Consider the following 25,270-nt stretch of genomic DNA (forward strand, 5'->3'; position numbering starts at 1 on the left):
AGCGGGGGGGGGGGATTGCTTCAGTCAGGCTTCCCTTGTCTTTCTATGCCCCTGCAGCATAGATAGGGGAAGCCTGACCAAAGGAATTTCCCCTCCCATTGTCTTTGCAAACAGCAGTGGGGAAGATCACTTTGGTCAGACTTCCCCTGTTTTTCTATGCTTGTGTGGTGTAGAAAGACAGAGGAAGCCTGACCCAAGGGATTCCACCCCTCACTCTCTTTGCAAACAGCAGGGAGACTGCTTCAGTCAGGCTTGTCTAAAGGGAAGCCCCCCCCTCCCGCTACTGTTTGCAATGGAATAAAAGCTAAGCTGCTCGAAGAGAAACTGCAATTCTGGCAGCCTAGCTTCTGTTCCAGCAGAGGCAGCAGCAGAACAGAAGGAGGCAGCAGAACAGAAGAAGCACTGGGGCAGTGGGAAGGGTGTGTGGGGCAGGCTGTGGGGATGGAGCCTCAGCTTTGTTTTTTTGTTTTTTTAAGACTCCACAAGCTGTCTATATAAAAAAAGAATTTGTGATTCCTTGATTCAGGAAAATGTGTGAGTTGTAGGGCATCAAGGCTGACAAGCCATGAACCCACGAACCTAGACAAACCACCATTTTGGCGGTTCGTCCCCATCTCTAGTCAGGATGGCTAAGGGCTGCTTGAGCTGACTCTAAGCCATCTGAGACTGTGCTGAAACCACCACCACCACCACCCAGTTTATGGAATTTACTCAGGACTAGTCTGACCCTAGTCTAATTTGGTGCTGAAATAAGCTGCTATAAAAGACTGAGCTGAAAAGGGTTTGGATCCAGTGACATTCAGCTCCTCCCCTGCTCTTCATCTTTCTCTGTCTCTTGGCTTTTTTTGCAAGTTGGTCTCAGCTAGCCCAGCAGTTGTGCTGGCAGACCCAGTTGTGCCAGCAGATCTGTGATTAACTAGCACAGGGCAGGTTGCACTGGCGCAAACAGCTTTTGTCCTTTCTAAACCCATTGTAGACAGCATAACTTTGAGTATGGACTGCACTCCCTATCAAATTGTTAGTCTCAAATAGAGACCACAGAGCATGTGAACACTAACACCTACAATAATAAGAAGAATGACCTCAAAAGGAGGAGTGCTATTTTAAAATGCACACTGGTCCAAACTGAGGGCCAGTGGAATGTTTTTTCCAACCCAATAAGCCCATGTAAAGATTTACAAGGGACTGAATTATGTCACATTTTCCCCAAGCATACCTGTTAAAATATTTGAACTACTGAACACTTCTATTCCTATACAGTAAGCCCACTTGAATTAATGAAACTTAAGTGTCTACTAGGGATACAGGTAGCGCTGCAGGTTCAGCCACTGAACCACTGGTCTGTTGATCGAAAGGTCAGCAGTTAGAATCTGCATGATGGGGTGAGCTTCCATGACTTGTCCCAGCTACTGTCAACCTAGCAGTTTGAAAGCATGCAAATGCGAGTAGATGAATAGATACCACCTCGGTGGGAAGGTAACAGTGTTCTGTGTCTAGTCATGCTGGCCATGTGACCATGGAAAGTGTCTACGGACAAACATTGGCTCTTCGGTATATAAACAGGGATGAGCACTGGCCCCTAGAGTTGGACATGACTGGACTATTTGTCAAGGGGAACCATTTTCGTTACCTAGGCATCTACTATAGTTGCAACTTACTTTAGCATAGTATGTACAGATAGAGTAGGTCTATTTGAATCCATGGAAATTACAGAGGAGTTGACTCAGCAAATCTCCACTGATTCAGTGAGCCTATTCTAGAGCAATTTACTACACGAAGGAACAAGATTTAAGCCATTGTGGAATTTCCATACTAGAAAAGCATCAACCCAGTAAGGAAATCTGTAACAATATAAGACCAAAGGAAGCTGCCTGGTGTGGATTCAGACCAATAGCCTATGTAGGTCTGTATAGCTTACATTATTTTATTTATTTATTTAAAATATTTTTATCCCACCTTTCTCCTTAAAAAGGATCTATTGACTTGAATGGCCACTTACAACATCACCAGAAAGATAGGACATGTATTGTCAAAAAGGAGGGCAAAAAAGGGGGGTTTGCATAAAATGAAATGCATAGGTATAGATGCAACATCATGCAAAATAATTTTTACGGTATACATTAAATAGAATTGCAGTGCATCTTGCTGAAGTGGGGAAGACAGTGACAGGTGACCCATACAGTCTGTTGTCCAATTAGCTAGTGTAGATGAGTAATTTCAAGGGCTCTGATCTCCCTCCTCCTCATTCTTTGTCTTTAAATCAGACTTGAAGCAGAAAGCTCTTCAAATGGTGTATAACTTCAAAAGGAGGATAATCATCTGCAAGCCCTTAAAATAAGGGATTGTTCTCCCTAACAAAAAAGATATGTGACTACCTGAACACGGACGGGTAGCTGCTCTCCACACCATCTTGTCTATCCATACTTTCAGATGCTGAAGACTAGATAGTTTTGCATGGAAAACATGCGCTCTGTCACTAAACCCCTGAATGTTTTCTAGCTCACACAGATTTGTGAGGGCTGAGACTTTGTGTTTTTATTTGAATATGGGTGGAACTAATGCTAGTATTTCTATAGCATACATCTTGCTTTAGTATATTCAGTATTTTTACCATGGGTTCCTCATGAGCTACTCCGAGAGACCTTGTGGCTGAAGGGGTGGGTGGGGAAGCCTAAAAAGACCCTAAGTAAATGTTTAAAAGTTAAGAAAATCACTTAAGTCATGTGCACTTTGGTCAAAGCTTACATTAGCAAACAGACTACTATTGACTTCCCTGGGCCTAAGCCTTAAGAATGAGAAGGAAACATTCTAAAATATTCTTCTGTTTGATTATAAAATCTAAATCCATTAAGAACAAATTGTTTTCAGCTAAAGTTATGATTTACTTCACTGCAGTTAAGAGTTTATTTGAAGTTTCTCTTTATTTTTTCCCTTTTAATACTTCCTATCTCACAAAAAAGTCTACTCTTGTTTTTTATGCAGAAAATACTTTTTAAAGGGACAATCCAGGTTCAGCATCCTTCAGCTTGCGTGCTCTTCTGTAATTAGTTCAGATACAAACCTAATTAAATTTAGCCATGAGAATTCAGAAAGAGCCTTTGAGATTGAAGACAACCTTTGATAAGAAAAAGACAACAAGAGGAAGTTGAAAAAAAAAACCTGAGGTTGTCCATATGCCTCCCACAATCTGAACTAACCCAGTTGGCTACAAAAGCTAATGCTGTCCTTGTTGTCTCCTCAGCATTCCTGTCCAAAAAAAGAGGTTCAATTAAAGATCCTCCCTACCGGCCTTCACACAGGAGATGAAAACTGTTATATTTCAAAGCGCTTCTACTTGGTTTACATTTTCAGCTGAGGTCTTTAACTCCTTCTCTTTGTTGACTGTTCTTACTTTACAGTCTCTCTCACACACATTTTGTGTATAGTGTCCCCTTGTACTTTGCTGTAAACTGCTCAGACCACAGCCTTGTTGAGAAGCAGTATATAAACGGAATATAAAGAAGAACAAATAAGTAACATTGAAAGCTGAAATTCATCCATTTCCTGTATGAAATATAAATATCATCATCATCATAACCTTAGAACTGCGGAACTGGAAGCGACTCAATGGATCATCAAGCCCAGCCCCTGTCAATGAGGCACAGTGAGGACACAAACTCTCTGCAGATGGATATTTAAACAAATTCACACGAATCTATACAGCTAGGATGTACACATTTCAAGTGATATTACAGAGCAAGTACAAGTGTTAAGCACAAAGTACTGTACTTACATTTAACTGACACTAAAGTGCAAAATCATAAACTGTGGTCGCTGTCTTAAATTCTCTGGCAGAATACTAGTTGATTGGGATTAACAAGAGACAGAAATTGCCATCGTACTCCATTTGTGAACTTCTCTGAGGCATGCCTCTTGGCCATTATGAGTAAACAAACAAGCTATGTGGACCATTGGGCGGTCCACTCTTTGATGAGCTGTCTAATCAAGTAAAGAACTCTAATAAGTCAAAGCAGGGTCACTGAAGTTGCTCATCAATTAACATCTCAGCTAGATCTGTACACACATTTTTAATCCTAGATTAGGATTTTTTGCTGGCAAAGCAAAAATATATCAATCTCAACACATCACCCCATAGTATAAGCCCCCCCCCCAACTTTAATTCCACATTCCTAATCACATTGAATTTTTGAGGAAAATATAGATGTGGTGACTGGAAGGTTTAATCTTTGTATTTTCACCACACTCTTTCTACCAGTTGATAGGTATGAACCTGACTAAATTTATCCAGTATACAGTGGTGCCTCACTTAACGACTGCACTGTATAGCGATGTTTCCGTATAGCGATCCCTTTTTCGGGATCGCTATACGGAAACATACCCGATCGTCGCAATGGGGAAAACCCGCATTGCGAAGAGCGGGTATTGCGGCGGCCATTTTGGAGCCGCCGAACAGCTGTTCGGCATCTCCAAAATGGCCGCCGGAAGCCCGGAAATGGCTGCCGGCAGCCGTTTTCACGCCGTGCCCTCGCTTAGCGAAGGCGCGAAAATGGCTGCCGGCAATTGGAATCCTCGCTGAATGGGTAAGTAAGAAAGGTATTGGAACACATTAAACTAAGTTTAATGCGTTTCAATACATTTTCCCTACCCATTTAGCGACGATTTCGCATAGCGAGGGTTAATCCGGAACGGATTAACCTCGCTATGCGGGGCACCACTGTACTACTACACTACTACTACTACTATACTACTACTACTATACTACTACTACTACTACTACTACTACTACTACTACTACTACTACTACTACTACTACTACTACTACTACTACTACTACTACTACTTCTTTCCCCTCTTTCTCCAAAATCTTCATTTTATCTGACCAAATGTCCTCAGCATGTTTGGTGCCATGTCATTACTATAATAATGTTCTCCTTTCAACCATGTATCTTCACATATGCACAGGCACAATTATGATTCTTTTTTAAAAATAAGAATAGAATACAGGTGTTGTATTAATTTCCCATCTAAAGATGGGCATAGGGCAAAAATATTTTTTGGATAGTAATGTCCAATTAGCATGGGCATTTTATGCAAACATATGTCCTTGTGGGGGGGCATGATGAATCTCCTATTTTTGGTGATGCCTATGTGGCCACCCCAATCTGACCTAGCATGATCTTATGTTTTTGTGAGAACTTTAGGAAGTTATCAAGAAATGCTATTAAGAGTTGGGAGTGCAAGGAAGGAAATTATAACAGGGAAGGAACTGTTAGGACTTCCACAGTGAGAACCAGGTAGTTATAAAACTGTAGTGGAAAAGTTTATGATAATAAATTATAAAGACTTTCATGCAGCTTTCTTAATACCAGTGTGATAGAAATTCAGACTTTGAGTCCATAATCAAGAGCAGAGATAGGACAGAATATTAATATTTTAGAAAACTATGTGGTTTTTTGAGAAACAAAAGCATAACCGATATTATTGTAGTTAGTGCTCATTGTAGTTGTGATTTTAAGATCAAAAGCTTGGGGAATAATCTAGAAGGGCAAATGGCATGCATGTCAACACACACACACACACACACACACACACACATACACATGCTAATACTCTTGGGGCTATTAAGACAGAACTCCCAGCACCTGTAAATTGCTTTTTACCTCTCTGTGAGTACAAAAGAATCCAGCAGCTCAAGAATGAAAGAAACTAGAATACAACTAAAGGAATAGCAAATAAATAAATAAATAAATAAATAAATAAATAAATAAATAAATAAATAAATAAATAAATAAATAAAAACTAGCAGTACTTGCACATTTCGTGCACAAAGATGGAGATATGGGACTCTTAGACCTACTATTTCAAATAGCTGTACAGTATTCATCCAGCAAAGCAATGAGCATATCATGTGAAATCATGGAATAACTGAGTTGGAAGGGGCCTATAAGGCCATCGAGTCCAAATTCCTGCTCATTACAGGAACCCAAGTCAAAGTAGATAGTTGTCCAATTTTCTCTTGAATGCCTCCAGCGCTGGAGAGCTCACCACCTCCCAAGGTACGTAATTGGTTCCATTGTCATACTGCTCGAACAGTTAAGAACTTATCCCTTGTATTCAGCCAAAATCTGGCTTCAAATTAAGTAGATGTTTGGATCTGACTTAACTGTCATTAAGTAACATCCTAGAAGCACAATACAAATCAGAAATGCATCAGAAATCTTTAGGACTTTAGCCTGCAGTTAAGCTCTTGTTCCCTGCTTAGAACGAAGGAAGATAAAGCCATATAAATATTAGGATTGTAATCTATTCCTTCCGCATCTTGGAAAGTAACTTTTTAAACTACTGCTCCAGAAACCCACACCAAGCATAGCAACTGGTTCTGTAATTCAGGAAGCTGTATTTTATTTTATTTTATTTTAGAAGAGTAATGTTTCTAAGATCTGATGTTTTTCACTCAATACTGATATCTTGTCATTTGAAACTAGTTATTGAAATTACTTTTTATTGAAATCAGTTTTCTGAATGTTTTTTTCCCAACAGCAAAAGAATATAAAAGGGGTTTTATTTTCCTGAAGTACAGATATATCTATCTATATAGAACTGATTTCTGCTCCAAAGAGAGGTTTTCTTATAAGAGGTCTTAAGCATAAAAACACGAACAAGGCTAAATGCTTTGTTGACAACAATGTTTGCTTTTTTATTAAAAAACTGTTAAGACAGATGCTTTTCCTGGCAAAGATCTGTTGCTTTGCTGGATGTGGGGGGGGGGGACCCTCAGCATCTAGCTGGATTCTAAGGATCTAATTCACTCCTTCTCCTCCCCCACCAACCCCTCCTTACTTCCTGGCTTTGTTGGTAGTGACACTGAAGTGCAAATCTTTACATGAATGGCTACAGAACAGATGACTCCCAGAGTAAGAGGGTAAGATTTTGTGCCTCTCCACATTACAGTAAATACGTAACATGTGGCTTAGAAGTACAAAGGTTGAGCAAATGAGAACTTCTGGTCTGAGGCAAGGGGCAAAGGGACACAGTAACAGGATGACATCATTTCTTTTTACTGTATGAACATCTGTTCTACAGACTTCAGGCACTGCCACTATCTAGACATCTCCCTTGGATTTTGTCTTTTCTTGGAACTGAGTATTATGTTTTGCATCCCTACCTACAGCCCCACAAACTTGAACATGATATACATGGTTGCAATTATAACCTGTTGTTTGTTTTGAACGCCAGGTGTTTTCTTTACAAACGTAGCTGCTTTTCTGAGTAGATGAGCAAAGAGACAAGGAGGGACGACATCCACATAAAAACAATGGCAATCAGAGGGGTATAGAGATGGCTTTTTAAAAGCCATCTTTCACATATGCAAAAGGCAATAAAGCCTCCTGTACACATAAAGCTAGTTTCTTACCATGAATTATTTGTGCAGACACATAAATGCATTTATGGAAGAAGAGTACAGAACCCTGGACTCAGGAAACTTCAGAAGGCAAAAGAAAAGTTCTCAGGAGTATTTACAGGGGGGGTTGTGCTACCTTGAGAATATCAGTCCAGTCTCTGCCTTATAAGAGACTTAACTGACTATTAGAAGATAATTCAACTCATGTAACTCAATTTTACTGTACAACTAGCTTGATAACCCTAACTCGTCTACACTGGCATTCAGTATTCATGGAGTATTTCAAATGCCAAGTTCAGCATATGAACAGGCTTCTTCATTCAGAGAAGTTTTGATCCCAAGAGACATCCTAATATTTATAACTGGGAGGTATAGTAGATAAGGATGGGTCAGTGGAAGGGAAAAACTGTAGAGTGTGCAGGACTTAGAGCCAGGCTCCAGTTCAAGTAAAATAGAAGTTGTGCCCAGTTCTGTCTTTATAATATCTTTGGACAATATGTTCTGCTTCATCCATGCAAAGGATGGGGAGAATTTCACCCTCCAGCTGTTTTGGACTGCAGTCTCATAATCTTTCAATAGAGGACGTGCTGACTGGGGCTCATGGAAATTTAAGTCTGAAATTTCTGGACAGCAAAACATTGCGCAGCCAGATCTAAAAAATCATCAGGAAGAATCACAAAAATTTCCTTGGAATTAACCTTAAAGTGCAATATAACCCTGCAAGTTTGGAGAAAAACCCTCAGATGGCTGATTGAATAGTTGTTCCTATTAATTGATTATCAGAGAATAGAAGAGAAAACTTACATCAGTCCCTTCCTCTCCCCAGTGAAATATACCCGTGGGCCATTTCAAGAGCTGTTTCAGGTGCATTTCTTTATACAGTGCACAAAGCATGAGTCATAGGATGATTTTGTTACAAGAAAGGGAACCCACTTTATACGACAGAAAAAGAGGTGTGCAGTGGCTCACATCATCAAAATAAAAATCTAAGAAACTTACGTAGAAAGCAGTAGGCATCAAATCGGCTGTCTGAGAAAGGAAATCCTGTTTGGTTCTCATAGCGATACAGAGTTCTCACTCCAAGCAAGCCTCCACCACACTGGATTCTTGCCACAGACACAGGATAACGCACACTGCCATCAGCCAGCCAGCCATAGTCACACTGGTCAAAGCCTTCCCTCCAGGCAGCATGCAAGTCACCAACAGAAGCAAGAACTGCATCTTGTGCCTCACATTGAAGTTTAGCTTCTTCAAAGGTCAACTTGTTGGGAGACGTTATATGGAAGACATCACCTGTAAGGAGATAAACAAATGGAACTTTTACTTCTTTGCAAGGATCACAAGTTGATTCAACAGCCAGTAGTTTTATAACCATGAACTGATTTTGTTGATTGTTGTATTGTTGCAATTGTTGTTCAGTTGTAATGTAAAGTGCCTGGATCCCAGAATATTTCTGGATATGTAACTAACATTGACTTGGAAGCGTAGCTTTGCTATGATACTGATTTTGTTCTTTCTGCCCTTACCATCTCCTGATATGCCCCACCCCCATAACTTTTTGCCCTGCAACTCTGCCGCTTCTATGCCCCCATGGAAGTTTCCAGTTGTTTACTATGTTCATCCTTTCTGCCTTGCTTCCCCTTAGGCTCTGGAACTCGTCCCCTCAAAATACATGCTATTCCCATTCTCTTCCCCAGCTTCAAATTCCACCTTATATGTCACATTTCTAGCTTAAGTGCTTCACTTTCTTAGCTATAACTAAAACTCTGTATATGTTACTTGACTCATTTGCATACAAATCTGTCTCATCATCATCCCTTTCCATTCCTGTATTCGCTTTGTCAGATGTTAAGCTTTTTAGGGGCCAAAGTCTCCATCTCTTCCTTGTAAAGCATTATGTAAATGTATGGCATCCTATCAATCAATGATAGCAGTCTGTCACATAACAGGGTTGTCATATTCTTGCCATTCACATACAAATAGGAGGGATTCTTTGTGGCTGGGCTCACTGTTTCATTATTTTAGTGAAAGCACAACTGAGACTCCACCCCTGTCAATGGGTCACTCATACTTCTCTAATACAAGCTCTGTGGTCGAAGAAGTTACATTCCTGAAGTATCTGCAGTATAAAAGCCCTTCTGCTGTGTGCTCTCTGCTATAGAGCCGGTGCACATTCCATGAAACTTCACTCCCTGCTTGGCCCACAAGCTGCTACTCCTCCTTGCCCTGTAAGTTGTGATACTGAAGATTTTCCTAAAAGGAAAGAATGGCAAATTCCCAGATTGAAAATAACTCGCTACAAATTGCATAGAAAGCATTTCTTTTTCAAATATCTAAGGTACAACTCTTTTGCATCAGCAAGGGATCACCTCACCCCTTTTGCAGTGTGAAGTTCCAGAGTCACACGGCACAGCCTCAGTCAATGAAAGAGAAAGAATATCATCTAGTCCAAGTACAGTTCTTGCCTTACCTAATGCTGCACCAGGATGGTTTGTTTGAGAGTAACAGTAACAATGAGGTGGAAGGGAAGAGTATGTTTCGTGGGACTGAGATTTCTTTCTTTAGAACGTGACTTACTACTACTAATTATTGAATCCTTTTTTTAAAAAAAAACAGTAAAGTATTTTCAAAATTGTAGCAATAAAGGCAATGAACTGTTTTTTGGGGGGAACTGTTTTTTAGAAGCAAATTTCAAAACTCTGCAAATGTCTAGGGACAGAAATTCTTTATTTCAATGCCTAGGCTAGAGACTTGTTTATCTCAGAGGATATCACAGTCACAGGAAAAAGGGTTAGGTAAGTGTTTACGCAGTGAAGCCAGAGATTTTGGGCTTTCTTGCCAGAGCACCTGACTAACATACTTAGTGCCTTTGATAACAGGACATTATTTACTCAGAAGTTAGAATTGTAGCATAACCTTCCAAAAAACTCAACAAAAATGCCAAGAAAACCACCACTATATTTATACTGTCATTCCATCAATTATTTGGTAAAGATTCACGCAAATATGAAAATGTTTACTTCTATAAAGTTTATTTAATTGTTCACATTCAGGGCAAGCAATTACACAACAGCATGTCCAAACTTCTAGTTTAAAAACAGGAAGGAAGCCAATAAACATGGCAAACAAATTCTAGTTAAAGTGAATTGTGACAAACAGGCAATACATCTACAAATACACCATCTGTTTTGCAAGGCAACTAGAAATCCATGTGTCAATATTAATCTGATCTGCCTCTCAAGTGTCGTAACAGCTTGTATGACATGTTAAGAAAATGGACTCGCAATGGGAACCAAGCAAAGAGTGTTTGATTATGAGAATGTTCAAACAACGCTCTTTAATTTTGCAGAATTAACATGGAAAATATGTTTCGGCTGTTACCCCAGAGAATACATAAGAAATGTATTTTCAAGCCAATTTTAATAGCAGTGCAGATGTCTGGTTTTCATGATCCTTCCTGTCTTATGAAATAAAGCTTCTGCCATCATTAAAAGGCTTGATGCAGGGGCAACAAGAGACCCAACATGCAAGCTTCACAGATAATTATGTAGACCAGTGGTTCTTAACCTTTGTTACTCAGATGCTTTTGAACTGCAACTCCCAGAAACCCCAGTCAGGACAGATGGTGGTGAAGGCTTCTGGGAGTTGCAGTCCAAAACTCCTGAGTAACCCAAGGTTAAGAACCAGTGATGTAGACTAGTGGTTCCCAACCCTCCCCCAGATGTGCTTGGATGACAACTGTCAGAAATCTTGGCCAGCACAGCTAATGGTGAAGGGTTCTGGGAGTGTTAGTCCAAAAACATCTAGGGGACCAAGGTTGGGAAACATTGGCATAGATGTAAAGCTCATTTAAATAGATGGGGATCCTCTTCAGAGGAGTAAAGCATGTTCAGGATAAAGTTGCAAGACACAAGAGTCACATTTCTCCATGATGTTTTGGGGCTACTCAAAACCACATTAATAGAGGCTCAGTTAAAATTGGCATAGTTGGAAAGGAAAAACAAAGTTCAGGAGGTGTACCACCATGCATATCTACTGGGCTGCATTCTAGCTATCAGAAGCTGAGCAGCCTTGAATACATAATACAGGTTTACATAAATACTGTAACAAATTAATAGCATAATCTTGTACATATCTAGTCAAAAATTGGTTCCACAGAATTCAATAGGGTTTATTCCAATGAAACCATACAGAGCGTGGCAGGTGATATGGTAAAACTGTTCTGTTTCTGTTTCTGTTCTGTTTCATCTCATCTTATTCAGTTATCAAAATTAAAACTTAAATTGTTTGAGAATTTTGTTAATCTTCAGGGGGCTTGTGATGAGATGGGTTTTTGAGTTAAAATCTTTTAAGGCATATGGGTTTTGTAATTAAGAAATAAGCCAGAGAGGTTCCATCTTGTTTCTTTGTATAAAGTATCTTTGCTATGCTGACAAGTTGTTTTCCAGACGAGCGAGAGAATGTTATTCTGAAAGCCTGAGAAAGGACTCTGTGTGATTAGATAGATGGGAATTGTTGTGACTCTTGGAGAAACCACCGTAACCCAAATAACATCTGGTGTGTATGAGAAGGAAGCCATGTGATGTAACAGGACTGTTTGCCTAGTAACGAACTCTGATTGGATGACATCGTGGGAAGGTGCGATGAGCCCTTGCCAGTTACTCTTGAAAAAGGAACTTTTTACCTATGGACATTGTCTTTCCAAGACCGACCTTTCAGTCATTCGTGACCTACTCTTCAGCTATTTGGGACTCACCCTAATGTCTTTCGAGACAGGCTGGTACCAGGACTTTGTACAGAGAATATTTCCCCAAATCCAACTTGGATGCCCAACCTGTTCAACAGTTAGTCATGCCTACTGAATATAGACTGAGAATACTAGAAATGGCTCATGACCATCCGAGTAGTGGGCACCAGGGAATACAAAAAACCCATCTCATCACATCCACCACTTCTCATGCAAGTCTCCAAATTTAGACAGCTTCATGTGAACGATAAAGGTTTTACCTTAGCCTTTTGCCTTGTGGGCTACCTACTTGTATGAAAGGAAATAGCACACCTAATGCTATGAGGTTGCCCTGCCAACTATATGAACCTCTTAATACTTTGAGGTTCCCCTGAAATCCAGAAACAGATCATAATGTGATCTTCTTCCTGTACGAAATTCCTCACTTTAGGAGAAAATCTCCCACTAAAAGTTTAAAATCTTTTGTCCTGTGCTAAATAAAGACTTAGTGAAGAGGTAAGGATAAGAACATTGGGTGATGGTCAGTATGTAGCAGTTTCCCAAAATAAATACTAACATGATAATGTGATAATTCAGAACTCTCTGTTCTGAAACATGCCCCAATTCTGCGTGCCACAACCTGGGCCCCAAGGCTTAGACATAATAGAATTTTAATCCTAACTTCCACAAATGCAGCCAAGTTAAAGCAATATTTATCTCCATTTTATTCATTCCGTAACATCAGCCAGGGAATGATTATTTGGATCTTCAAGGCAACAAGATCATAATAACTGGTAATGCATTCATTAAAGGCACTCAAAGTGTGGTCTGTGAGACCAGTTTTCATACTGGCCACTGGAGTGTTGCAGCCTATGAGGGGTTCATCCCATCATAAAGTGTGAGGGGCTGAATTATGTATCTGCGAGAGCCAAGGTTTCCTAAACAAAAACAGCTTTAATGTAGTTTTTTGTCCACATGTTCCAGAAAGACACAGAGAAAATCCATCTGGCAATTCTATGAGTGACGTAGTCTTGAATGTTAAGAGTAAATGAAGAAATATTTAGAAAGAAAGGCGGGGTTGGGACCGACAGTTAAAAGTGATTGGTGGTGTTTTGATAGCTGGAATCCACATGGAGAGAAATTCAGCAAAATGATCAAGGCAAAAACCCGGGCCAGGAGTAAAAGAGGAAGGGAGCTTAGCCCTGGCTGTGACCTGCAATAACAGGGGCGACATGGAAACCATGACAATCCTTGGATTACAGACAGCAATGCAATTTTTGTTGGTTTTGGCCTCTCTTTTAGGATGACTGCCTGTGCTCAAAAGTCAAAGCACTTTAAGAATCTCCAGATTATTCTGTTGTGTGTATTTGCACTGCTCAGTTTAAAAAGCGCCTGACTAAGCTTCTTTTTATTGCTGTTAAATACAGCAAGATAGACTCTGCAGCCAACCTTTTTTTGTTTCAGATGAAAAATCCAAACATGATCCTCTACTGCTTATCATGCCAGAAACCCTGAGCTATGGGCAGATTATCAGCCAATATTGTTTCCTCTGAAGCTAAGGACACATCATTTCTTGCATGTGGGAGAAGATTAAAGCAAGAAGTACATATATTATTTATTCATAAAATTGTGTGTTAGCCACTCCAATATGACATACGTGACAAAAAAAATATCAGACTGAAAGAGTTTAAAAAAGAAAAAAAGCCCAACAGTTTTCAAAACATGGCAACAGAATCAGGAGTTTGTAGAACCCTGCCTTGTTGGTCATGATAACATGTTGAAGAAGGCTGCCCATCCCCCGTCAGGATCTTCTGCATCCTTGCCTTGTTCTCCCCCTTATAAGTCATTCCAAGGAAAAGGAGTAACTGAGCTACATTCAGGGTTGGGATAAGTTACTTTTTTGGACTACAACTCCTAGAATTTCAACACCAGCATATACAATTATAGTCCAAAACAGTACCTTTTTACAAGCTCCAGCTGCATGTAGAAATTAGGAAGAAAATGAATCTGGATGTCTTTACAAGATATATTGGAGGAACAGGTTGCTTCGAATGGATTACTTGGACATGATTAGTCAGCAGTGGCAAGAGATTCTATTGACTTTGCCTGTCAGATGGCATATACAAGTCATACAAGATTGTGCACTATGTCAACTGTGAATGAAGATCTGACACTCTAAAGTAGAAACACCTGGAGTCAACAAAAGAACCAGAGCTTAGTGGCTTTTCCAGCCTTCAGGAAGGACACCAAAGCAGGAAGCTGAAGGTTTGTCACTTAAGAATGATATCCAGTTTACAGTTGCTAGGTCTCAGGACAGCAGCTGAAATTTCAGGAAACTGCTATGCCTCAGCAGGCCTCCAGGCAGGGAAACAGATCTCAAAGTAAGCATTGCTGGAAAAGTAAAAAGTTTGATTTCTCTGTGTGATATGTCATGCAAACCCTAGCAGGAATGACAACTGCTATAGCTCCTGGATGCATAACATCTACTCAGCCATTAAAATTGTTTCCTCAGCTTTGGGTTGCCATAGTAGCTTGCTAACCAGGTTTTACCCAGAGTCTGGGCCTATTCACCCATATTCCCCTATTGCTGGTTTTCACAATATGCTGGTCTCACCCATGCTCTCAACTACTGCTTGCCTTGCTTATATAAAAGCCCATATATATTGCCTTAACTTGGCTGTGTTTGTGGAAGTTAGGATTAAATGTGACAAAGACCTGTCCCAGTCTCAGACTTTGGACCTGACAGGAAATGACTTGACATCTCTAATACTATTTACTGAGTACAGTGGGGTCTTGACTTGAGAACTTAATCCGTATTAGAAGGCGGTTCTCAAGTCAAAAAGTCCGTAAGTCAAGTCTCCATTGACCTACAGTGCATTGAAAACCGATTAATCCCGTAACAGGCCGTTTTTGTTCCATTTTGGTTTTTTTCTGGTCTGTAAGTCAAATCTCAGTCTGCAAGTCAAACCTAAATTTTGCGGCCAGAGAAGTCTGTAACTCAAAAAGTCTGTAAGTCAAGCCGTCTGTAAGTCAAGGGTCCACTGTAGTAAGTTAGCTGAGGTGTCAGTGGGCACTAGTTCCAGGTAAGAATGCTTGACACAGCTGCCAAACACACTTCAGTTAATATTCCACAAATTCTGTAGAAGTCTGCAATTATTTTTCTTACCACTTTACTGGTGGGTAGCTTGCAGCTGCAAACCCATGTATCTCAGCAAATGTTCACTGACTAATATTTTTCATTTTCCATGGAAAATATGCATGGAATATCTGGATTTATCTTCTTGACTAAAAGGCATCAAGGTACATCATGGGAAATTATATGTTAGCATTTACGTTCTGCCCTTCAGAAAAGAATTTTCCTACCACTCCCTCGATGGCATATTATAGGCACATGTCTTAATATCTACACCATCAGTGAGGCATGGAAAACAGGCCTTGGTTATGTGTCAAATTTCCATTTTTTACACATGCCCACCAAATGTAAGAGTCATGTTTATCTACCATCAAGCTAAATAAACATCACTTATTTGGATGCAAAATCCCAGGAAGACATTCTTTGGTCCATAGATTCATTTTGGCTACTTGTTGAAAGAGACAAAAATGCAGTAAATATCACATCTAGTTGGACAGAATTCAGCTTGTAATATTAAGTATTTTCTTATTTTTAAATGTGCAGCATTTAGAACTTCAGTTTGACTCCAGTGTCGCACTGGTAAACATCAGATGATACGATAAGATGTTCTTCTCCTCTCCTCCCCACTTTGTGTCACCTGAAAACCTATTTCAGACAGCTTCCTGACCCTCCAGAGCAGCTTTTCTCGGTACACATTGGGCTCAAGTGTACCTGTTCCAGTGGCAGAAACAATTCCTTCAGTGCTATAGGGCTGTCTCAGTCTCATGTGCTTTTAGACAATTCAAAATGTTTTACATGAAAGTACTGTATGGGATACCTTCATTTATTTAGGTTTTTGAGACTATCAATAGCCAGCAAAATTATTAGGGCAGTGAACAAAAGGCCAACATAAAATATAAAACCATATGAGAACAAACAGAAGAGCATAGCAACAGTACAAAAAAATAGCACAAAACCTGAGCAAAATATGTGTGAGGTTTTTTTTCTTGAACAGGAAATATCCTCACTGGGGAAAATCTGCTAAGTGCAAATCCTCAACTGTACTTAAATGGGCCAGTTTTATAAAAACTTGATGGCCTTACAGGCCCCTACCAACTTCATTATTGTATGATTCATTTTTAAATTAGGTAGCTGGCTGCCAATCCAAATGTTGCAAGTTCAGTTCCTCAGAAGAGCCAGCCTGTGTAGCATTGGGCAAATTGCACAGTCTAAAGATACCCTCAGAACGGTTAACCATTTCTGAGAACTCTATACCTGAAAAACCCTGAAAAGGATCTCCATAAGTCAGAATTGAGTTGATGGTACACAGTAGAACAGAATGTCTCACACATACTAAGCACACATACATGAGAACAAGACACAGTAAACTCACTGTGACTCAGTTCCAAACAATTATGCATAAGATTGGGCTATGAAGGGAGATGGAGGGAGTTAAAATTGTGAGTGCTTTTACATGTATCCAATAGTGCATCTAATTGGCATACTAAATTCAAAACACATTTCAACAAATGCCTTTTCCAAATACTCTCCGCTCTCTTAATAATGTCATATGGCGTAATGCTCTCTAGTAAAAAAAAAGTCTAATGTATTTTGGCTTCTAGCTCTTTATTGTACAGGAACATCCACACTTTATTAGAGGTCAAATATTCGTAGGTCATCTCTCACATGATGCATAGGCCATCTATGTCAATGAAATATTTATTTATTTATTTATTTATTTATTTATTTATTTATTCATTCATTCATTCATTCATTCATTCATTCACTTAATTAATTAATTAATTAATTAATTTTTTATGCCACCCATCTGACAAATCGTTACTCTGGGTGGTGTACAACAGAAATAAAGAAACATAAATTGTATAAATATAATTGTAAAAACTACAACAAACTCCTTGCAGAAGAACAGGCTGTTAGAAATTCACAGCAACTCATATATAGTTTCAGGAATCCAATAGCATGTTGATAACTGCCTGTTATTTTCCTATTCAGCAGTATTTGAAGTTTTCCCTTTCTTTACAGGAAAAGGTAAACATCCCTCAAAAATGACTTTTCAATTATAAAACCCCAGATTCCAAGACAAATTGACCTCCTTCAGGCAGTTTTTATATACCACCCAGGTCAAAAGCACAGTTTTCATTAAGGCTGACTTTTTCAAATGATGAATGGAACAAGCCTTCTCAAACTTCCTTCTCATGTAAGGACAACAGGGTTATTTTGAGAGAAGTTTTAATTGGCTGGTTGAGCTAGTTATGATGATTATGATGATGATTCATAGAGAGCAATTACAGTATCAGGCCCTGTTCTCCCTTCTCATAATTTTTTCATCTTTAAACTGGACATTCATTGGATGTCGTTTCCACACAGAGGACATTTTCACACAGATGAGTCCTCTGACATCTGTTTAACAAGGAACATGTCTACTGGATCATGCTGCCCCCCCCCGCAACAAATCGCACTTCATTGCACTCCAACAGGTGTGTCTATGGACAACTTCCTGCTCAGAGCTCTAAGTAAAGTGCTCTACTCACTACCAATACATTTCTAGTACAAAAAATGTTTAAGCCTATAATTAATACAAATAATTATCTGGAAATCCTTTAGAATCCCATTGTGAAAGCACCCCTTCTGGTTTTATACCCTAATAGATTGGTTCACTGCCCTTCATTTTCCTCTCAGACCAAAGGTATACTTTTTCCAATATTTAATTCACTACCCTATTTGACACCTTAGGGCTTGAAGCTCTGCTGGCATTAAACATTCTGTGTGATCACTTGACTTGCCCTTATGCAAACCAAAGATGCAATGAACAGGGCTTTACACTTTACAGAAGGAGGTAGCCACGCCTCCTTGCTCAACAATAATAATAGTCATGTACTATCAAGTCAATTCTAACTTACAGTATATCACAGAAGTGAGCACGACACCTCACATTTCATAAATATTTTAGAATATCTTTTCATGTGACAACAATGAAGAAATGGCACTTGGCTACAATGTAAAGCAGAGAGTATACAGCTTGTATAACTGTAAATGTGCTCTCCCCTCAAAATAACACAACACACAGCCATTAATGTCTAAACTGCTGGCAACAAAAGTGAGTACACCCCTAAGTGACAATGTCCAAATTGGGCCCAAGTAGCCATTTTCCTTCCCTGGTGTCATGAGACCATTAGTGTCACAAGTCTCAGGTGTGAAGGCGGAACAGGTGTTATCACTCTCACTCTCTCAGACTAGTCACTGGAAGTTCCACATGGCACCTCATGGTAATGAACTATCTGAGGATCTGAAAAAAAATTATTGTGGTCTAGGCTATAAGAAGACTGCCCAAACCCTGAAACTGAGCTAAAACACACTGGCCAAGACCATACAGTGGTTTAACAGGACAGGTCCTACTCAGAACAGGCCTCTTCATGGTCAACCAAAGAAGCTGAGTGCCCATGCTCAGCATAATGTCCAGAGGCTGGCTTTGGGAAATAGATATATGAGTGCTGCCAGCATTGCTGCAGAAGTTAAAGGGGTGGAGGGTCAGCTTGTCAGTGCTGAGACCATAAGCCGCACACTGCATCAAATTGGTCTCCAGGGCTGTTGTCCCAGAAGGAAGCCTCTCCTAAAGATGATGCACAAGAAAGCCCGCATACAGTTTGCTGCAGACAAGCAGACTAAGGACATGGATTTCTGGAACCATGTCCTGTGGTCCAGTGAGACCAAGATAAACTTATTTGGTTCAGATGGTGTCAAGCGTGTGTGGCGGCACCCCAGTGAGGAGTACAAAGACAAGCGTGTCATGCCTACAGTCAAGCAAGGTGGTGGGAGTGTCATGGTCTGGGGCTGCATGAGTGCTGCCGGCACTGGGGAACTACAGTTTCTCGAGGGAACCATGAATTCCAACATGTACTGTGACATACTGAAGCAGAACATGATCCCCTCCCTTCGGAGACTGGGCCACAGGGCAGTATTCCAACATGATAATAACCCCAAACATACCTCCAAAACAATCACTGTCTTGCTAAAGAAGCTGAGGGTAAAGGTGATGGATTGGCCAAGCATGTCTCCAGACCTAAACCCTATTGAGCATCTGTGGGGCATCATGAAACAGAAGGCGGAGGTGTGCAAGGTCTCTAACATGCACCAGCTCTGTGATGTTGTCATGGAGGAGTGGAAGAGGACTCCAGTGGCAACCTGTGAAGCTCTGGTGAACCCTATGCCAAAGAGGGTTAAGGCAGTGCTGGAAAATAATGGTGGCCACACAAAATATTGACACTTTGTGCCCAATTTGGACATTTTCACTTAGGGGTGTACTCACTTTTATTGTCAGCAGCTTAGACAGTAATGGCTGTGTGTTGCATTACAGTGGTGCCTCGCATAACGATTTTAATTGGTTCAAAAAAACGTTATGTGAAACATCGTTATGCGAAACACCATTTTCCATAGAAATGCATTGGAAACCGGTTAATCCGTTCCAATAGGCACGGATTGGCGTCCTTAAGTGAAAAAACCCATAGGAAACATCATTAAACGATACAATGTTTCCATCATTGGAATGTATTGAAGCTGATTCAATACATTTCAATGGCTTTGCGAAGTCAATTTTTGCAAATTTAAGTGTCATAAAAGGGTCAAAAATGGTTTTAAATGCTTGGATTAGCTTCTGCACCCTCTAAAACAGATGCAAAAGTTAATTTGGCTTTGATCTGACTTTTCGTTAATTAATGGTGAATTTTTTCCCCCCAACTTTTGACAGCTGTCAAAATCTGACAGCTCCATTATTTCCTATGGGGGAAGAAAAAATTCACAAAAAATTAATGAAGACTCAGCAACTGTTCTAAATGCTTGGATTCGTTAGAGGACCCCCTAAGTCATGTGCAAACCTGATTCGGCTTTGATCTGAACTTTCGTTAATTTATGGCGAATTGTTTTCTCCCCCATAGGAAAGCATGGAGCTGTCAGATTTTGACAGGTCCATTGGTTCCTATGGGCCGAAAAAAAAAATTAACCATAAATTAACGAAAAGTCAGATCAAAGCCAAATCAGGTTTGCTCATGACTTAGGGGGTCCTCTAACGAATCCAAGCATTTAGAACCGTTTTTGACCCTTCTAAGACACTTTTTTAATTGAAAAAAGAAACATCGTTAAGTGAAGCAGGGGACCTAAAATTGCATTCGTTATGCAAAGCATGGTCCCCAACTTCGCTAAGCGAAAATCGCCCATAGGAAACATTGTTATACGGTGCATGTTATTTTCTAAAAAAACACATCGTTATGCGAATTCATCGCTAAACGAGGCAATCGTTAAGCGAGGCACCACTGTATTTTGAGGGGAGAGCACATTTATACTGTTTTGTAAGATGTATAGTCACGGCTTTGCATTGTAGCCAAGTGTCATTTCTTCAGTGTTGTCACATGAAAAGTTATACTAAAATATTTATGAAATGTGTGGGGGTGTACTTACTTCTGTGATATACTGTATGGTAGACCTTTTTTTGACAGTTTTCCAGGTAGAGAATACTCAGAAATAGTTTACCATTCCCTTCTTCTGGGGGGAGCCCTGGGACCATACAGCTGGCCCAAGGCCACACAGGCTGGCTTTTCTCCCAGGAGGCACAGTGGGGAATTGAACTCCCAACCTCTGACTCTGGGGAATTGAACTCCCAACCTCTGACTCCACAGCCAGATAAACTGTTGAGTTCTCCAGCCAGCCTTGTTCAAGTTCCTTGCTCAAGTTCTGAAAAATTCTTGGAAAACAGTCCATTGTGCAAGCAGACTAGACAAACAATATATTAGCCAGAGTATTTATGCTTTTAAAAAGTAAGGATCATCATAAAAATTTAATGAATTTTCAAATTTATCCAAAATGTGGATTTGTAGACTATGTAATAACCACCTCCTCTAGACTATGAATTGTTTTTTCTTGCAAATATTTTGTAAAAAATTACTCAAGTAATAATCTAATAATGAGTTAAAATAAGTATCTGTTTAAGGAAGTGTACCTGCCAAAATATTTCAAATTTTTTAAATCATTTTTTTAAATAAAGAGTGCTTCCGAATGTTACAACCTATTCTCTCACTGAAGTTTATTGACTACTAAGGGCGTTTAGAACTAAAGCTTAAAATGTGAGATGCAATTCCAAACTTCCAATATAGACTGACAAACATTTATTATCCCCATTATTTTCTAAAAGTAAGGTCTGCACTCTGTTCTCAAACTATAGTGCTTTTTTCCATCCAATACTTTTGTTTAACAAAAGTATTGGATGTTGTTTGTTTAACATCTCTTTTGTTGTTTAACATCTCTGAAAAGTTTTAAAAGAAAGCACTGAAATATTTTCCTTTTCAATAGAAAGATAAATAATGTGTTCTCATACAAAGGCTAGATTTGTTGGTAGTAAAGGTAGATCATGATCCAAATTGGGTGGTGGTGGTTTTCATCCCCTCAATTTTCAGGGTGATGTATTCCCACAGTTTCACCCACATGTCACTTATAGTCAAAAACGTCATATCACACTTGATGGTACAAAAAATCCTGAATGTTTTATCGACACTTCATACTGTGCTAAAGGTAAAGATCTGCTTACCATTTAAGCTTCCCACATAACAGTAGGCATCATAAGTTTCATTTGAAAGACGATATCCATAGGATCTGACTCCTTCCTTCCCCATCATGTCTCCATAGCAGCCAACTCTAGGCTGCCTAATGGGATATCTGCAGGTCAGGAAAGGAAAAGTGAAGGTATGAACATCAAGTAAGGCTGATACAGGAGTGTTCCTTTTCAGTAGGCAATTTCCAGAAGATTATACCTTGTAGAAAACCCTAGAATTCCCCCCTGGGACAGTTTCTGATTTTAACAGGAACCTAGGCTGTAGCTAGGCCATTAAGTCTCCAAGCTGGACTTTCTCCAAGAAAGCAAAATGTAGGTGTACCTGCAGTTGTCTGTAGGAGTAGGTCTGTAGGCTGAAACTCCCTGAATTCCGTTTGGGGAATTATTGAAGAATTTTGGAATTGGGGGTCCAAATTGTACTGTGGAGTTCTATTTGCAACTTTGCATGCTGTCTGTGGTTTGTGCGACTGGGAGGGACCTGTCTGGGCTAGGATATCCAGCACTAACCAATTGTTCCTTCCTTTGAATTCAGAGTGCCCCATCTCTGCTGAGTGTTTCTTTCTCTCACCTGGTTGCTGGCAGTTGTTTCTTGTTGATCAGTTCAGTTGGTTGCTAAGTATATGTGCAGTAAAGAAAGCAGCATGCAGAAATCAGTAATTTCAAAAACTGTAAGTAAAGAAATGTTTTTATTCTTTCTCCTACAAATGTCTCGGAGTGACTTATTGAGACTTTAAGTGCCAGTTAATGAGAAAGAGTGGACTCTGGGGGACTTGTCGTTATTCTCCTCTGTGGGTCTCTGTATTTCTATTACATAGCAAAAGAAATTTGACCAGAAATTAAAAACTCTGCCACAGGGACATCCCTAGAAGTCAATTTATCGTCTTACCTAACAGTTTGATCAGACAACCAGCCAGCATCACATTGCTCAAATCCATCTTCATATGCAGCTTTCAGCTGATCAGGGGTTGCTATTACAGCACCATTCTCCAAACAAGCCTCTTGAGCCTGCTGGAAGTTTAGGGTGTATCTACTGGTTGCTGCCCGGTAGTGAAACACAACACCTAGAAAAACAGTAAACCCACATTAGTCACTCATATTACATGAATAGTTGTTACTCTTACAGCAAAGTTATTCTAGCCTAGTTAGACATCAGGTTTAGAAACGGTGGCTGAAATCCAGTAGCAACTCACATCTAGAATTGGCCTATTGAATCAGTGTGGGTTATAATCAGTTATTTCAAATGTACAATTCATCTAAGCTCACAATTACAGTAGTTTGCTAATAGTTAGCAAGACAATAGCTGAAGAAAGCCCAAATAATTGCACATTCCTTCTGTTATCAGGAGATGGCAGGAGCCCAGTTCTGCAAGAATGTTTAATATTTATCCAATTTAAATACATTTATAATTCTTTTTTTCCTGCTAGTTCAACCATCCATGTAATAGCAATAACATTAACAGCATTTTGCTACTACTTTATATTGAAATATGCCTGCTCATAACAATGCTACATTGCCAGGTAATTAGAAACATTGACTGTTTTCCTGAAGGTTGAAGAAGGTTGAACGTTTAAGACCCATTTGGCCTCATAACAGATGGTTACCCGCAGTCAATCCAACTATAAAATAGCTTGATCTATTGCTTCAAGAATACAAATGACAATCAAATCTACCACTGGCTAGTTCTCTATCTCTATGCACAACAGGCCATAGCAACTGGTGTCTAGGTTAATGAACTAGAAAATGCCTGCAGATGGACTTTGACCACAAATAGATGGAGTGATTGATTTGGTCAGCATGTATCTTGATCATCATTAAAATGTAATTGTCAAGCTAATTTACATTGTGACCTTTAAGAGTCCATGATTCTCAAGGATTTCTGGCTTGATGTGACCCAATTTCAGTTTTTATGTATGTGCAACTAGCTACCAGACAGATATAAGTTTTTTCGTTTGTGCGTGATTTTTCCTTCACAGTTCTTTCACAATTATCTCCTAAATAGGTATCATTTAAAACGTAGATAGAAACATGATATATAAATCTTTGATGTCTGAGCAAAATAGAATTAAAGTTCAGAAATAGAAACATTATGCTTTAATTGCCAATGTATATTTACTCAGAAATAAATTCCACTAGTTATCAGACTTCCTGGCAGAGAAGGGTCAAGGTACTACTCTAATGGTTGGGATTCTTGCAAATGGAGAAACCAAGTCACAGATCTCCCTTATATATGATTTGGGGCCTTCAGAAATAGTTCCATCTGAAATATCTGTACTTGCAGGTCTTTGCTGTGTTCAATATTTTGCATCATTAGTATTCCATTAATGAGGAAAGGCGTGAGTGGCAGAGATGATGCTTAACCTGATTGTTCTGTTTAATTTAATACTTTATTTAAATAATTTTATCTGGAAAATCAATTTTTGTGATTTATGAAGTTTGAAATTTCATGCACTCAAATGGAATTCTTCTGCTGGAAGAAAGACAGGATATAAATTAAATAAATTTAATTTTTTTAAAGGTACTGCAGCCATATGACTCTAAACAGTTCACAACTGCCAATGCATAGGCCACCTCCAGCCATAGCATTCTGTGGCTGTTATTTCATTGGAAACACAGAAAGGGTGGAACAATATCTCCACTCCCATTCAGTCACATAAAAATTTTCATTTTTTCTTCCCATTGTGTCTATTTGTTGTAAGAACTCCCTCACAGAGTGAACAAATAAAGAAACCGAGGAGCAGGTGACAGTATAATAGTTTTACTGAAATCCAGGCAAACACGGTTAATTTGCATTCTAGGGAAAGAGTCAACAACAGTTCCTGGAAAACTGATATTAACGTGCACCTGAGTGTTTTAAAAATCATGCAAGGATTATGTGGGATTCCATGTTGACATTTTACGTTAAAGTTCTGTATTTCACATGCACTTAGCTCTTGGAATAAAGTACGGCTGAAAATCCAAAAGAGCAAATTATTTTTTAATCTTAAAAACTGACAAAATCAGTTGTTCCATATGTGGGATTATGCATTATTATTGCCCACCTCTTTTAAAAGTTTCAGTGTCTGTGGTGCAAAAAATTTTAAAAAATAATTTATGTCTTATAAATGTATCTTTAACAAAGGAATGAGTTTACTGAACATCTTTTTCCTAGTGTATTTATGAATGAGCCAACAACTAATGAATAAAGTGGCCTATCAATCAACAAGTTCGTGTAGTCATCCATCTTATGCAGAGATGGAAAATGTTTCAAACACACAGGCATAAATTATTGTAATATATTTTAAAAATTAATTTATCTATATAAATGCATAGGTGTGTTTGGTGAGGAGAAGGGAGACAGCCTTCTCTCTTGCCACTCCCAGACTTTGGAACTCCCTGCCACCCTCCCAGGGTGGCCCAACATCTTTCTGCAAG

General features: G+C 39.4%; 1 protein-coding gene across 4 annotated transcripts in view; it reads right to left on the reverse strand.

The window, feature by feature from the left end:
• The window catches only part of VCAN (versican), a 181,027-nt gene that overhangs the window by 106,009 nt on the left and 49,748 nt on the right, over positions 1-25,270 (reverse strand). For all 4 annotated transcript variants that reach the window (XM_078386387.1, XM_020790238.3, XM_078386385.1 and 1 more), the window contains 3 exons: positions 22,746-22,920; positions 21,836-21,963; positions 8,402-8,695 (listed from right to left, as the gene is read on the reverse strand). In XM_078386387.1, the coding sequence (XP_078242513.1) occupies positions 8,402-8,695; positions 21,836-21,963; positions 22,746-22,920 (597 nt within the window). The remainder of the gene's footprint in view (positions 1-8,401; positions 8,696-21,835; positions 21,964-22,745; positions 22,921-25,270) is intronic.

Source organism: Pogona vitticeps, chromosome 2 (assembly GCF_051106095.1).
Source record: "Pogona vitticeps strain Pit_001003342236 chromosome 2, PviZW2.1, whole genome shotgun sequence".
In the NCBI taxonomy this organism is placed as follows: Eukaryota; Metazoa; Chordata; class Lepidosauria; order Squamata; family Agamidae; genus Pogona; species Pogona vitticeps.